This window comes from Pogona vitticeps, chromosome 11 (assembly GCF_051106095.1).
Source record: "Pogona vitticeps strain Pit_001003342236 chromosome 11, PviZW2.1, whole genome shotgun sequence".
NCBI lineage: Eukaryota > Metazoa > Chordata > Lepidosauria > Squamata > Agamidae > Pogona > Pogona vitticeps.
In genome coordinates this window covers 757,542-772,901 of record NC_135793.1, presented here as the reverse complement: position 1 = coordinate 772,901, position 15,360 = coordinate 757,542, and the positions used below count along the sequence as shown (strand labels likewise).

General features: G+C 48.2%; 1 protein-coding gene across 3 annotated transcripts in view; it reads left to right on the top strand.

The window, feature by feature from the left end:
* Positions 1-9,123, top strand: part of STARD8 (StAR related lipid transfer domain containing 8) — a 55,039-nt gene extending 45,916 nt beyond the window's left edge. For all 3 annotated transcript variants that reach the window (XM_072981472.2, XM_020784354.3, XM_020784353.3), the window contains 9 exons: positions 905-1,078; positions 1,521-1,680; positions 2,557-2,755; positions 3,696-3,906; positions 4,598-4,712; positions 5,509-5,733; positions 6,433-6,650; positions 7,065-7,241; positions 7,819-9,123. In XM_072981472.2, the coding sequence (XP_072837573.2) occupies positions 905-1,078; positions 1,521-1,680; positions 2,557-2,755; positions 3,696-3,906; positions 4,598-4,712; positions 5,509-5,733; positions 6,433-6,650; positions 7,065-7,241; positions 7,819-7,936 (1,597 nt within the window). In that variant the 3' untranslated portion in view covers positions 7,937-9,123. The remainder of the gene's footprint in view (positions 1-904; positions 1,079-1,520; positions 1,681-2,556; positions 2,756-3,695; positions 3,907-4,597; positions 4,713-5,508; positions 5,734-6,432; positions 6,651-7,064; positions 7,242-7,818) is intronic.
* Positions 9,124-15,360: the final 6,237 nt, after the last annotated feature.

Genomic DNA, 15,360 nt, shown 5'->3' with positions numbered 1-15,360 from the left:
GTCCAAGTGCATGCTTGAAACAAAACAACACCGGCGGCAGCAGCTATGATCCCTTGGTGAATTTCAGGGCCAGGCGAGGGTCTGAGCCCTTCTGGCACCCGGGCCCTTGGAGGTCACGCCCAGCTCGGTGACTCAGAGCCTGGGTCGCCAGCCCTGCCAGCACGGGCGCCCGTCAAGTGAAACGTCCCAGAACCGACATCCGCCCGCTGCCCTCGGGAGGCCCTCCCGCAGCAAGCACATCATGCCCAGCCCCCTGCTGGTGCCGCCTTCTGCCAGCGGGTTCCTTTTAACTCGGTGCCAGAGCACAGCCGCGCCAGGGGTGGGTGGCCCGTCAGGGCCCAGATGGTCGCTCACTGCTCTCGTCCGGTGGAAATCAGAAGACAGTCAGCGGTGACGTTGCACCGAAAGGATGCCCTCAGACGGCCTTGGGAAGGGAAACGCCAAAGTCCCAGGCCTGGCTTCTGACGCCCCCTCGTGAGCTGAACATGAAACAGCAGCCTCCCTCCTCGGGCCCCGACTGACTCTGAGACGCTACCCTGGCTTCCTTTTATATAAAAAAACCTTTGCTTTAGTTATTATTTATTTTATTATTATTTATATTTTTTTATCCCACCCAACTAGTGGCAGAGTTGCTCCTCTGGCTGCCAAACAACTCACAATATTGCAAAATACAAACAGACCCCACTAAAAATGCATAAGCAGCAAGCAAGAAAGATAATATCCAAAAATAATGTGATCTTCCTTGATTCCTAACAGAGTCTTGCACTGTTTAAATTTAAGGATGTATATGGAATTTTGGTAATTATCTACTCCAGCTGATCCCTGGAAGGCCCCCTTTGGGTGCGAAAAAGGCCGGCTGGGACTGGAAACCAGTAAAAGGCGCCTCGCGTTTCTCTCCCCGTAGGAAGCTCCGCTGGCACAGCTTTCAGAATTCCCACCGTCCCAGCTTGAACTCGGCCTCCCTCGAGATCAACCGCCAGTCGGCCGCCCGGCTCAATCTCCTCCAGAAGTGTTCCCTCCTTCGCCTCACGGCCATCATGGAAAAGTACTCCATGCCTCAGAAGCAGACGTGGGCCTGGTGAGTCCCGTGGGCCTGTTGGGGGGTGGGAGGGGAAGAAGTCTTGGGCTTTGCCTCGTGGCGAGTCGAGGTTCTCCTTCCCTCCATCCACCGAGGGTGGAGTTCTCTGCAGACAAGTTGGACGTTTTTGGATGACTTAGAAAGAAGCGGACCAGTTTCCCATGGTTGACTCCACCCAACTTTGAGGGGCTTATATGTGATGTAAGCCTTTATCATCATAGAATCCTAGAATAATGGAGCTGGAGGGGACCTCAAAGGCCATCGAGTCCAGCCCTCTGCTTCACGCAAGAACCCAAGTCAAAGCAGATCTGACAAATGGCTGTCCTTTTCTCTCTGATTTGCCATCTCAGACTTCTTGGCTTTCACAGACGGAAGGGAGGGGAGTTTATAGGTAAAGTGATTTTTTCTCCTTCCTTTCTCTCCCCATCCTTTACTCTGACAGGACCGTCCCTAAGTTCATGAAGAGGAGCAAGACCCCTGACTATAAGGGCAAGATGGTCTTCGGGGTGCCCCCAATTGTCAACGTGCAACGGACGGGGCAGCCCCTGCCCCAGAGCATCCAGCAGGCCATGCGCTACCTCCGGGGACAGTGCCTTGACCAGGTGAGGGTCGGCACATGCTCTTCTTTCCTAGAGGAACCAAGGGTAACGATAGTCTGTGATATAACATATTCATATATCCAGCCAAGCCTGGAGCTGCTGAACTGAAGCAGAAAGACTTTTCCCCTGGACCTGCCTGTAGCAAACTCTCCTTGACTGCATTGCTGTCATCAGGAATGTACGGTAGGCCCCCCTTATCCATGGGATCAGAATCTGCTGATTCATTTATCCGGGGAAAAATATAGAAAAAACTATTTTCAGATGTATTACCAGAACATGCCACTAGAGAGACTGTGGTATGAATGCTTGTTAGTGAAGAATACATAGTATGGTCTCTGGAGCCCCTAGTGACCAGTTCTGGTAATGCATGTGAAAATATTTTTTTTCTGTTTTTCTTCTTCTTCCTTTTACCATGCTATATGTAGCACGTTAGCTATTACATGTGGTTTTCAGTATCCATGTTTTTTTTTCTTGGAACTAATACCCAGCAGGGGTTAATTCCTACTGCATATGTAGGGGTGTGTGTTCCTAATGCCTACGTTGCAGTGTTTGGATGAAGGCCTAAAATGTTTCAAGGCAAAATAGGACCATGTGCTCCATCATTGAGCTAGATGTCCAATCTCTCACTGTGTTGGTCCACTTGGTATCTCCTCCCGAGGTCATGGGTTCCATCATCTTACTGCTCTAATACTTAGGAAGGATAGAGTAGGTACCCTTGTGGAATCCTTGTAATGTCGACTTGGAAGTAGCCCAAGCCCTCGCCAGGCAGGACATTCATAGCCCAAGAACCTCTGAGAGACGGGGCCCCAGTCCTTGTTTCATGTGCCTTTCACATTTCCATTGAGTGGCCGCCTACCTACTCTCACGCCCTTCTCTCAGGTTGGCATTTTCCGGAAATCCGGCGTGAAGTCTCGGATCCAGGCCCTGCGGCACCTGAACGAAGCCTCACCGGACAATGTGAACTACGAGGGGCAGTCCGCCTACGACGTGGCTGACCTTCTGAAGCAATACTTCCGTGACCTTCCGGAGCCCATTTTCACCAGCAAACTGACAGATATGTTCCTACAGATTTACCAGTGTGAGTAGGGGAAAGCATGTAGGGCAGGAATGGGAGTATGGGTTTAATCCCATTAAAGCTGGGGCTTTTTAAGTGAATGCCTCTTAGACTCAAGGGTCCTGGGTCTCCTTCACTGACCTTATGAACCAGAGAGAGAGTAAGAGAGTTGAGTTGCTAGGTTTGGTGGCTCATTTGTGACTTAGCATTTGCTTATCCTGGATACTTATTACTAGCCCTCATCAGGGAACCCTGAAGCTTTGCCCCTAATATCTGGAGATGCGGGTTAGCTCCACCCCTTCCCACCTTTGTTGAGATTTCACATGGGGGGGGAGGGGGATGCACTTGGCAGACATTTGTGTTGGGAAGGAAGGCCCTTCCTTGACCTCCTCTTCCATGCAGGAGAAAGGTCATATTGGCCAGTACCCGGGTTTTATCTTGGGCTCTCGGGCAGCCTTGGGAGAACCTTCCCATCAACCCTCCTAATGCAAAACCCACCTCTCCTGCAGTGAGATGTTAAATGATATAAGCTGCCATAAATCCTGTTTGAGGAGAAAGGTTGGGGGTGAAAATATTTTAAATTAAAAAACAAAACAAAATAAGCATCTTTCCCCCCTTTCCCTGGGGTACACGGGAACCCTGGAGGTCGTAGAAATGTCCCTGAGTCCCACCTGCTATGATTTTCCAAATCCCATCAACCGCAGCGGGGGGAGTGCAGAAGTCTGTGTCTCTTTCACATTGTGTTCCACCATCCCAGCACGATAAATGGCCAAGGGGAGCTCTGCCTCTTCTGGAGGGAGGAAAGGATGCAGGCCAAGCGCCAGAGGCCCACTTGTAGCAAGTCCAGTCCTGCCTGTTTTCATCCAGACCCCAGAGTCCAGCCTCTCTCGTGGCCTGGGGTGGCTGCTGCCATTTTATCCACGTGCCGTTCTTCCAACGTCTTTTCTTCCCGAACCCTTCCCAGTCGTTCCCAAAGAGCAGAGGCTCCAGGCGGTGCAAGCGGCCATCGTGCTGATGCCGGACGAGAACCGGGAGGTGCTGCAGACGCTGCTCTACTTCCTCAGCGACATCGCCTCTGCCGAGGAGAACCAGATGACCTCCGGAAACCTGGCGGTGTGCCTGGCTCCGTCCCTTTTCCACCTCAACGTCTCAAAAAAGGAGAGCACCTCCCCGAGGTGAGACGAGTAGAGCCACGCTTTCGACCCCCTCCTCTCTCGGCCCTTTCGGCTTTGGTTGCCTCGCTCTAGTCACGGGTCGGCCGGATCCTGGGCAGAAAGCGTGCTCGGGGTTCCCAAGCAGTTGATCCCCTGCTCTTGGGCTCCACCTCTTGAGACGGCAAGGCAGGGACGGCGAGGGTAAGAGAGACGGTCTCTAGCTGGCGTTTCCCAAGAGAGCGAGAGAAAGGGAGCCTATAGAGCAACTAAGATCAACATGTGCCGTGTTGCTGTTCCGTATTGCTTTCCAGGAACAAAGGCATATATTTTTCTTCTGGATTTATGAATCCAGAATAATAGCCAAACCATGCTGGCTGTGTGTCCCTGCTTGCTGTTACTCTGTGCAAAGGAAATCGATAGGCCACCCAGGCAAGTTGGAGGAAAATGAAGCAGCTGAACCGACCTTCCTTCCAGGCGGCACATCTCGGTCCCTGGTCGGGCCAGCATCTCTGTGCCGTGTTCCTCCAACATGCTCCCCCGTAAGAATACCAGACAGCCACCCTGGGTGCTCTAGAGCAGGTCCCCCCGGGACCACCCAGAGGTGCTGCTGATAAAAGGGCACCAGGAGGGGGTAAAGTGCTGTGCTGGGGGGTTGAAGCCGTGAGCTCCCATGGACGTTCCTCTCACTGGGCCCTCTTTCTCCATGGGGCAGGATGATGCACAAGAGGGGCCTTGCGGGAAAGCCTGACCAGAAGGACCTGAACGAAAACCTGGCTGCCACGCAAGGTCTCTCCCACATGATCGCCGAGTGCAAAAAACTCTTCCAGGTACCTTTGCAATGGTGGATGGGCTGCTTGTTTTGTTCTCTCCTGTTGCCCAGTTTAGTTGTTGTCGCTGTTTTAACCATGAAATAATTCTCCTGTAGTGGAGAAGGAAACTCTACCTATCACCCCACTCACTCCGGCAGGCAGATTAAAAAACAAAAAACCATCAGAATGTGTTGAAACAGCCTTCTTGAAGTCACTTTTGAAAATGCACTTGTAAAGCAATGTCTGCTCTCACTTGGTAAAATGACTCTTGATATATAACTTCATGCCATCCTTGTTACTCAAGTGAAGTAACTAGTTACAAGTGACTGTGTTATTTGTGGGCCCTTCTTTTTAAGTTCTGGCCTGCAATTCACCCATTGGATAAAGTCAGAAGGAGCGGCTTCTGGTCTTGGGGGCCCGGGGTCTGGGACACCCACACCCCTTCCCATGTTCCTCTCAGCCCTTCCACTGGAAAAGAGCTGACTCCCCGTTCAGAGGGAGTTTCCAAGGCTGCCCTCTTGGCTACCCAGGGACAGGCAAGTCACGCCCAGTGCCACCAGGTCTCCAGCCTCCAGACCCAATAATAATAATAAAATTATTATTGATAACAATTATGGTGATGATGTCCGTCCGCAAGTGGTTGCTTTTTCTCTGCTGCCCTCCGTTCCCTGTCCAAGGTTTCGTGGGCTTGTCTAAAGCAGATTCAAATGAGCACTGAGGACATGAATGGGATTTCTAGGGACCCTTTTTGCTGGCCATGGTGGGCAGCTGATGCCTCCCTAGCTACCCGAAGGTGCCCCTTTTGTCTCTCCAGATTCCCCACGACATGATCCTGCAGCTGTGCAACTCTTACATGGCGGCGGAAGCTCAGCCTCTCTCCTTATCCCAGTTGATGAGCCGGGGCTGGCAAGGGGAGGACCAGGGCGCCCGGGACTACCTGGAGGCCAGCGTCCAAAGTTTGCTGAAGGAGTCCTCGGAGCGCTTCAAGGGTTGGCTGGGCATGGCCGGACCTCAGAAAACTGAGCTCGCCTGCAAGAAGGTAAGGGGGCTTCCAGCACCCGGCCAAGGAAGGATTTGTTGAGAAAGCAGCTTCGTGCCTGACAGGCGTGCCGCATGGAAACCAAGGAAACCGGCTCGGAGATCATCTTGGTCTTGATGTCTTCATTTCATTTTCAGTTTTCTTCAAAGTCTATGATTCAAGGGTTAGCAAGGAGGACTCATCCCTGTCCTCCATCTCCTCCCCCCAAAAGTGGCCTTCCCCTGGGGGAAGCAAACAAACAGAGGTGAATTATCCCTTCCTGCTTTTGGAATATGCACGACGGGCATATTGTAGATCCTATTCAGAACAGCTTCATCCGTGTGGACTTTGTCCTTTGTGGCGACCCTCTTCTGAGGGGTGTCCTTTCTGAGAAAGGCTAAGCCTCTTCTGGGCTAAGGAGAAGCCGAGATGGAAGGGAACCTGAGTTGTAGGGGCTCAGAGCAGCAAAACCAGGTGGCCTGCATGAATTATGCCAGTAAGAACCGCGGTGCCTTCTTGAGGAATGAGGGTGAGGGTCAAGGTTAGCTTGGCGTCTTTAGCCAATTGTATCATGGCAGGTCTCGGAAGCGCACCCTTGCTGGCTGAGATCCAGGAGTCTATTGTTGATGGCTCATGGATGGGCTGACAGACTGAAGCCAGCAGCCAGAAACCTCTTGCCGTTCCCTCAGCTGCCGCTTCCCCCTTTTTCCATCCGCCCAGGTCGGGGACGGGCACCCCCTGCGATTGTGGAAGGTGTCTACGGAGGTAGAGGCTCCGCCACACGCTGTGCTTCAGCGGGTCCTCCGGGAGCGGCACCTTTGGGACGAGGACCTCCTGCAAGGGAACGTGGTCGAGGCCCTGGAGAAGGACACCGAGGTGTATCGCTACGTGACAGACAGCATGGCCCCCCACCCACGAAGGGAATTTGTGGTTTTCCGGTGAGAAACCCCCCCCCAAAAAAGGGACGTCCTTTCTTTCTCCTCACTCCTTCTGTTTTTTTGCCACTTGTCCCCTTTGGCTATCACAACAGCCTCTTTCCTTTCCTTTCCTTTCCTTTCCTTTCCTTTCCTTGCCTTGCCTTGCCTTGCCTTGCCTTGCCTTGCCTCTCTCTCTTTCTCTCTCTCTCTCTCTCTCTAAGCAGCATCTCTCAAATAAACTCATTTTTCCACCTCAAATTCTTCCTGATCACCTTGAACAGATTTCTTTTCACTTTTTTTTAAAAAAAAGTCAATAGCACCTTTATAAGCTTTGGGTTGAAGGGATGCCTAACAACACCAGTTATAAAAGCATCGATGGCAATAAATGGTAACAACCTGAACAAACATGGTGGTTTTTGTTGTGGCCCTTTGCAGGAAGTGGCACACGGATCTGCCCCGGGGGGGTTGCCTCCTTGTGTCTTTATCCCTGGACCATAAGAAGTTGCCCCTGGAAGCGGGTGTCAGAGCCGTGGTCCTCACCTCCCAGTACCTGATGGAGCCCTGTGGGATGGGGCGCTCCAAAGTGACCCACATCTGCCGTGCGGATCTCAGGTGAGGATCTCTGCCAGCCTTGGGCCCTAACGTGAGTCAGAGAGAAAGACTGATCTGTGGCCCCATTCAGCCTGTCCTCTGCCCTCCTGTGTGGGCCCTGTTCCTCTTACAGATCCTCAGGCCGGCCCAGAGAGTTCACTGGGGCTGGTGGCCACTGGGACTCACTGCCCCTTGCAAAGCCAACTCATGTTCTAGCTATGACAGAAAGGTTTCCCTACACCCTGGTGTGGCTCAAGACAGATGCACATATTTCTGTACGTCATGAGACTGGAACCAGGTCATAAGGAGATGGCGAGGACATGAGAGAGAATATAATGTGACAAACCAACTATGCTTACCAGGAACTCATGTACAGTATTTGCCCCCTGCCTGCCTTTATAAGTTGTCTGGCCTCTGTTGAAGGGTTAAGAGTCCAAATCCCCTCTAGCTCACCTCTGCCCCTTCCCACCGCTGCACCTGAGAGCTCCAAGGCTCCACCTTGTGCCTGCTGAAACCCACTTGGGCCAATGTGGGCATGGCTGTATGGAAACCACCCTGTCCTTTGGAGAGGTCATTTCCTGTTCTTCTCCATTTTTAGGGGGCGATCTCCTGAATGGTACAACAAAGTCTTTGGGCATCTTTGCGCTATGGAGTTGGCCAGGATCCGAGACTCCTTCCCAGCTCTCAACCCAAGTGGTCCAGAGACCAAGATCTGAAGAGGTCCATCTTCTCCCAAGTCTGGTGCTGCTGGAGCAAGAAGTGGCCTTAGGTGCACGGAAGAGCCTTTTCCATCATCAGAGCATTGGTGCCTTTCCCACCCCCCACTTGCTAAGGGGCATCTGCCATGGTTCCTCTTGAGGAAATTTATGAGTTGAGTCTCCAGGTTGACTATCGAAAAGAACATCTGTGTTGTCGTTTCCTAGTTCAGCAGAACATCTCACCGCTCAGACGTGACCTGTGATTCTTCTCCTTGAGGCTCCAGGGTCTCCATCCATGCCTCACCTAAAGATGGTCTTTCCAAATGGCTGCTGGGTGTGAGGGTCACCTACTCTCTCTCCAGCGGGAAGCCCTGGGAGCATGAGCCGGAGGGTGCTGTTGGGCTCCCATCCTGCTTGAGGGCTTCCTTCGCGTGGTGGCATCTGTTTGGGGAGAGTCCTTCAACCATCAGGGCACATCTCATGCCGTTCTGTCCAGCAGCCACACACTTATTTCAGGGAAAAGGGGGCTGTAACAGCCCCAAATAACAGGTGATGGCATCCAGGTGAAGTAGACGAGGAGCTGTCATGAACATTGGGGTGCATGTCCTCCTCAGGTAGGAAGGGACCACATTCAACTAGTAGTGTCTCCAGTTTCAAGGGTTCTTAGACATTGATGGAAGAACATCACCAGCCAGCATAGCCAAGCCTGTGCTCCGTAGGTCAATGGTGGTCTGGTGCAGTAGGAGACCTCTGAAGAGCCATCTTTGAATAGCCAACCTTTTTGACTAGCCGGTGGCTCATCTCTTTAACCCGGCACCGGAAGTCAACTGAAGCAGCGATGGAGGTGGGGCAGGGCAGGAGGATTTAAAGATGGCCAGGGTGTCACCATGTTTGTGAACTGAAGAGTAGCAACCCAGGGGATAATGAAGGAGGTGTGTGTAGAAAGCCTTGCAGTATGTGTGTGGTTTTTCCTTGCAATGTTGTCGCACATAGAAATAGCATATACATATGTGCCTGGATGTGTGTGAGAGAGAGAGAAAGAGAGAGATTATTGGGTTATGGAGGCCCGAAGCCTGACGTTGGTTGCTCTTACTAGCTAGTTGATCTCCAGAATTCTCCACCACTGTTACGATAGCATTTTTTTTCTTGCTAAATTGATTGTCTGACTTTGGCTAATACTGGCCTGTGAGTAACTCTGTTTTTTTTTTTAAAAAATAATCCAAAAAACCCCCAAAAAACAAAAAAGGAGAGGCCTGGCTGACGAAAGGGCTGTAAGTAGAGAAAATCGTTCCTGCAAGCAAACCTGATCTGTTAGAAAAGTGTCCGACGGGACACACCAAATGCTCTTGTCGATTCTGTGGTTTTTTCTTTCTTTCCCTCTTTAAACAGAAACCATGCTTTCTGTTTGTGAGTCTGTACTGTATTATTCATGTCTTCCAGAAGACTATTCTTTTCTAATCAATATAAATGTTTCCTTTCACACCTACCTATAAATATTGTACAGTTATGATATTAATTTAATATATAACTTGGATGTGAGAGCGTGTTTTGTATTTAAGAATTCTTTTTGTACCGTACATCAAGAGGAAAGAGAAGGCCGTTCTTCTCTGTTTGTATGATATATAAAGTACTAACAGAACTGTTGGTCTAATGCACTTCTCTGTGTTTGTTTAGATATTTTTGCACACACACACACACACACATACCAGAGATTGTGAGATAATTATTGCCTTTTGTATTCCAGACATAAATGCTGCTTTCACAAAAGTAAGGTGTCGCGACTGCCACCTCTTCTTACGTCACCACTAGAGATGACAGGTCACGAGCTTTCACACACACACACACAGTACTTCTTCGCTGCCACCAACCACACATAAACCTGACACTTCAGACTTATTGTGGATTTTAAAATAAAAAGGATGATTTATTGATTACAAACTTAAGATGGAAATCAATTAGTAAATGAATCACCTATATTACTATATTTATCAGACCTTCACCCTGCACAGTTCTTAATTACTTCACACACAGTTCCCTAACCTATATCTAACCCTGTCACTCTCTAACTCCCCAACAACCAACCCTCAACAACCCTCTCTCTCCTTGTACACCCCCCTTATATACACAAGCTCCACCCCTATAAGACCCACCTCCTGCCTTGCCATAGGCCAGGAAACTCCAGCCTTAGCCAAGACAGGCAGGTGACGTCATGGCACACGTCACATACCTTCCCCCTTTAATAAGTTGTTTTGTGGGGGAAAGCTAAGGTGCTTTTTCCCCAAAACAACTGCAACAAACACAAAGCATTACATTTATTACACAATTTAACACAAATACAAATATACTTACACTTCCTTCCTACAGGTAAATAAAACATGCAATGTAAACATTTATCATAATACAATACATAACTTTCAAAACACTTTACATTGCCATATACTATACACAGAGTCCATAAGTCCTTTAGGTGTCGTCTTCTGGTCTTCTGGATAAGGCGTCAGCCACACAGTTTATAGTCCCTCTGACCACCTTAACCTCGAAATCATAGTCCTGCAAAAGAAGCGCCCACCTCATCAGTTTACTGTTCTGTGATTTCATAGTCCGCAACCACGATAGAGGTGAGTGATCAGTGCACAAGGTAAAATGTCGACCCCAGATGTAAGCCTTCAGCTTCCGGATCGCGAAGATGATCGCCAAACACTCTTTCTCGATGGTAGAAAGATTCTTCTCCCTGGGAAGCAACTTCTTGCTCAGGTACGCCACTGGATGTTGGTCTCCGCTGTCATCCTGTTGGCACAGTACCGCTCCCACACCGGCATTAGACGCATCTGTGTAGATGATGAACTCTCTGTTGAAGTCAGGAGCATGCAGCACTGGATGGTTGGTTAGAGCATCTTTCAGCCGTCCAAACGCCATCTCGCACTCTTCCGACCAGGAAACGCTGTTGCTGCTCTGCTTCTTTGTCAGGTCTGATAAAGGTGCAGCAATCTCACTGAAACCGGGTATAAACCTTCTGTAATACCCTGCCAGACCTAGAAAGGACCTCACTTTCTTTTTAGTGGTAGGTCTGGGCCACTTCAGGATTGCTTCTACCTTGGCCTCTAAAGGTTTGATTAGGCCTCCTCCCACTATGTGACCTAGGTACTTCATCTCCGAGTTACCTAGCTGACACTTACTAGCTTTAACAGTTAAGCCAGCATCTTTCAATCTTTGTAGCACTAACTCTAGATGATGTAGGTGATCTTGCCAGGTGTTGCTAAAGACCCCTATGTCATCGATATAAGCTACTGTGAAGTCACTAAGCCCTTTCAGAGTATGGTCCATGAGCCTTTGAAACGTTGCTGGTGAGTTTCTCAGGCCAAAACTGAGGACCCGGAACTCAAACAGGCCAAATGGACTGCAAAATGCGGTTTTCTCTTGGTCCTGAGGATCAATTCTCACCTGCCAAAAACCTTTAACTAGGTCTAAGCAGGAGATGTACCTACACCCCCCAATGGTTTCTAAGAGGTCATCAAGCCTGGGCATAGGATATGCATCAGGTTTGGTTACTGCGTTTAGCTTTCTGTAATCAACGCAGAACCTCACACTGCCGTCCGGCTTGTCCACCAAAACTATAAGGGCTAACCAAGCGCTAGATGAGTGTACAATAATTTGATCGTTTAGCAGCACTTCGTCTAGCTCTTTGCGAATATTGTCACAGTAATAACCTCTTACTCTATATGGTGTTACAGACTGAGAAGCATTCCCTGTGTCAGTCCTGGGTAGCATTCCCTTGTCAACACCAGGTTTGTTTGAGAACACTTCTTGAGGTTTCGTAATCAGCGCTCTACAACTATTCTGCTGTTCTCTGGATAGAGCAGGGCTGATCTGCACTCCTTGTGGATTGAACTTTTGTGGGCCCCTCCCTTCCCCGAAGGGCAACCCATGTTCCTCCTTATCAGCCTCTTTTATTGCCAACTGCATAAGGTTGATCTCTCTGTAATAAGGCTTCAGGGCATTTATGTGAATGACCCCCCTGCCTAACCTTTTCATAAGTTTGGATATATGAGAGGTTCCTAAGTCTGTGATTGTCTCAGAAGGAAAACCCATCCTACCCCTGTAATTTACTAAGGCTCCTGCCACAGTCTGGGTCTCTATAGTTAAAATAAATCTGTTCCCCCTCTTAGTGGCATTGGGCATTGGACCTATGATATCCACCCCTAGACGTGTAAAAGGAGTTGAAATCACTGGTAATGGGCATAGCTTTGCTCTAGTTTTATCACAGTTAGAGCCCTGTCTCTGACAAATATGGCATCTTTGACAGAAACTCTTAATATGTTTACCCATATCAGGCCAGTAAAAGTTTTGGGCTATTCTTTGTTTGGTCTTGTTGATCCCCATATGAGCTGAGAAAATGTCTGCATGTCCCTTTTCCAGAATCATAGGGCGATATTTCTCAGGCACTACCAACTGTCTCTTAACTTCAGGCCCCCCTTTTGAAATATTGTTCAGTTTTTCCCTATACAGTAAACCACCCTTGATAATAAAACGTTCAGGGCACTCAGGTGATAAATCTTTATCAGTCACCTTTGCAAAACAATCTTTTAAGGTGGGATCTGCTGTTTGTTCCTTGACAAAGAGGCTTTTCTGAGGTATTTCAACTGAGAATGCCTCAGGTTGTGGTACAAATTTCTCTGGCTCTTGAGAGTCATTCCCACTACTGGCTTCACTTTGTACTGATTGTGCGCGTGTTACCACTAGGGCACTCTTGACATGCTTTGTTAAGTCATTACCAATAAGAAAAGGGGTAGGGATCTCAGAAGACACCCCCACTCTCCACAGTCCCTTCCAACCTTGATATTCAATTTTCAAATCAGCTACAGGTAGTGAAACTAGTTCTGACCCAATCCCTTTCACAGATAGAGTCTGGTCAGCAATCATACAACTTTGTGGTACTATGTCTGAGTGGCATATAGAAATTTCAGAACAGGTGTCTCTCAAAGCTGAATAGTCATTTTCAAAAACTTTTATCCTGTCCCCAGCAGATTCCAGTAAAGCAGCATTGGTCTGTATGTAATAGCAATGGACAACTTCAGCGAGAGGTAGCTCCTTCAATGTATCCAATTCAGAGCTCCTAACTGCCTCTGCCTGGGTTTCCATGACAACAGAGCTTTCACTAGAAGAAGCTTGAGGTTTACTCTGAACACAAAATACAGCCTTTGCTTCTTTTACATTAACTTTCTGAGGTGGAATTTCTTTATTTTGCCTTGTATTAAAACATTGTGAAGCAATGTGGCCTTTCTTTTTGCAAATGAAGCAGATTCTCTCCCCCCATGAGCTTTTCCCATCAAATCTCTCAAGTTTCTCTTTTCCCTCCAAAACTTGTTTACTGTGCTGGCCCTGTTCTGAGGGCTTTTCACTAAAATGGCCGCCTACTTTAGTCTGTCTCTGTGCTTGTTCTTTAGAGAACTTTGGGTCCCATGTTTTCCTCACACTTCTCCCCTCATAACAACTAGGACCCCTTATTTGAGAAATAAAATCAGCTATTTGAGCAGCGTTTCTAACATCAGTTGGTTTTCGTTCTTGAACTAAAAATTTAAGTTCCCCATGGAGTAAGGAATAAAACTGCTCCAGGCCCACAACATTTTTCAATTCCTGAAAGGTTTTTACATTCTCCTGTTCAAGCCACCTATCTAAACACTTTTCTAGGTTAAAACCCAGTTGGGTATAAGATTCATCTGATTTTTTAGTAAGTTTTCTGAACTTCAACCTCAGATGTTCTGAATTAATGCCAAATCGATTATAAACCATTTTTTTGAACTCTGAATAATCTTTACTGAGCTCAACTGGCATGTCAGCATACACATCAGCCATTTTTCCACTCAGGAGAGACCTCAAAATTATCATTTTCTCTGTTTCCCTCACAGAAAAATCAGCACAACTTCGTTCAAAGATTTTAAGGAAATTTTCAGGACAATCCCCCTGTTTATATGTAGGAAATTTCTTCAAATCTGATTTTGATAACTGGCTTGGTTCAGTACCAGAATCTCTGTTGTTGTTGTTGTTTTGGTTCAGTAATTCCAATTTCCTAAGTTCAAAAGCCATACGCTCTCTCTCCAGAGCAATTCTTTCCCTTTCTATTCTTTCCTCCTTTTCTATTTGTCTCTCTTTTTCTCTTTCCTCTTTTTCTAGGGCCCTTAATCTAAATTCGTGTTCCTGGGCTAATTGAATTTTCTTAATTTCTGATAACTGTTCACCATTAGCTTCTTCCTGCACTGAGGCAACTCTTCCCTCACCATTTGACTCATCCCCAGACCAGTCTGACATTGCTTGGTCTCTTTGTTCACTCACTTCTGCCATTTGACTGCGCGTGAGAGGCATTTTAATCACACAGAAGGCTCTTTTCTATTTTCAAGCCTCTGTTTAAAACGTCACTTTTTCCTTTCCTGTGCTAAGGTCTGACACTCTTCAACAGGGTATACCAACAGATATGGCTAGGCTTGTTACTGTAGTCTCTAATGGCTTCTGCCCCTTCACTGGGCCTCTTGCCAGATTTAGAGCTACTTTAATTTTTCTGCCCTTGGCTCTACTTCAGACATCCACCACAGCTTCACCTTCTCTCAGGTTCTGTAGTTCACCAGAGAGATCCCAAATCTTCGCTGCCCTTGGTCAGTCTGTCCCTTCCGAGTTCTCCCAACTCTGGACTCTCAGACCAAGTCACAACAGCCTCCTACTTTTGGGTCAATCTCCCTCACAAAATGGACCTTCTAGAGCTCATAAGTCAGTTCCCTCACTCTGAAGTTTAGGTGCCTCTCTACTAGATCTGCTCCCCCCTGGAGACAAATCCTAGAGAGTTACCCACACCCCACTTCAGGTGCTCCTAACTGAAATCCTTTTGCTCTGGTCACACTAGCCAAGGCTTTTCTGGGCAACTGGGCAACTGGACAACTCGTATCCCACACGCTGGCACCAGTTTTGTCGCGACTGCCACCTCTTCTTACGTCACCACTAGAGATGACAGGTCACGAGCTTTCACACACACACACACAGTACTTCTTCGCTGCCACCAACCACACATAAACCTGACACTTCAGACTTATTGTGGATTTTAAAATAAAAAGGATGATTTATTGATTACAAACTTAAGATGGAAATCAATTAGTAAATGAATCACCTATATTACTATATTTATCAGACCTTCACCCTGCACAGTTCTTAATTACTTCACACACAGTTCCCTAACCTATATCTAACCCTGTCACTCTCTAACTCCCCAACAACCAACCCTCAACAACCCTCTCTCTCCTTGTACACCCCCCTTATATACACAAGCTCCACCCCTATAAGACCCACCTCCTGCCTTGCCATAGGCCAGGAAACTCCAGCCTTAGCCAAGACAGGCAGGTGACGTCATGGCACACGTCACATAAGGTCAGTTTGGCTTTTGAAGGGATGGACAGGCA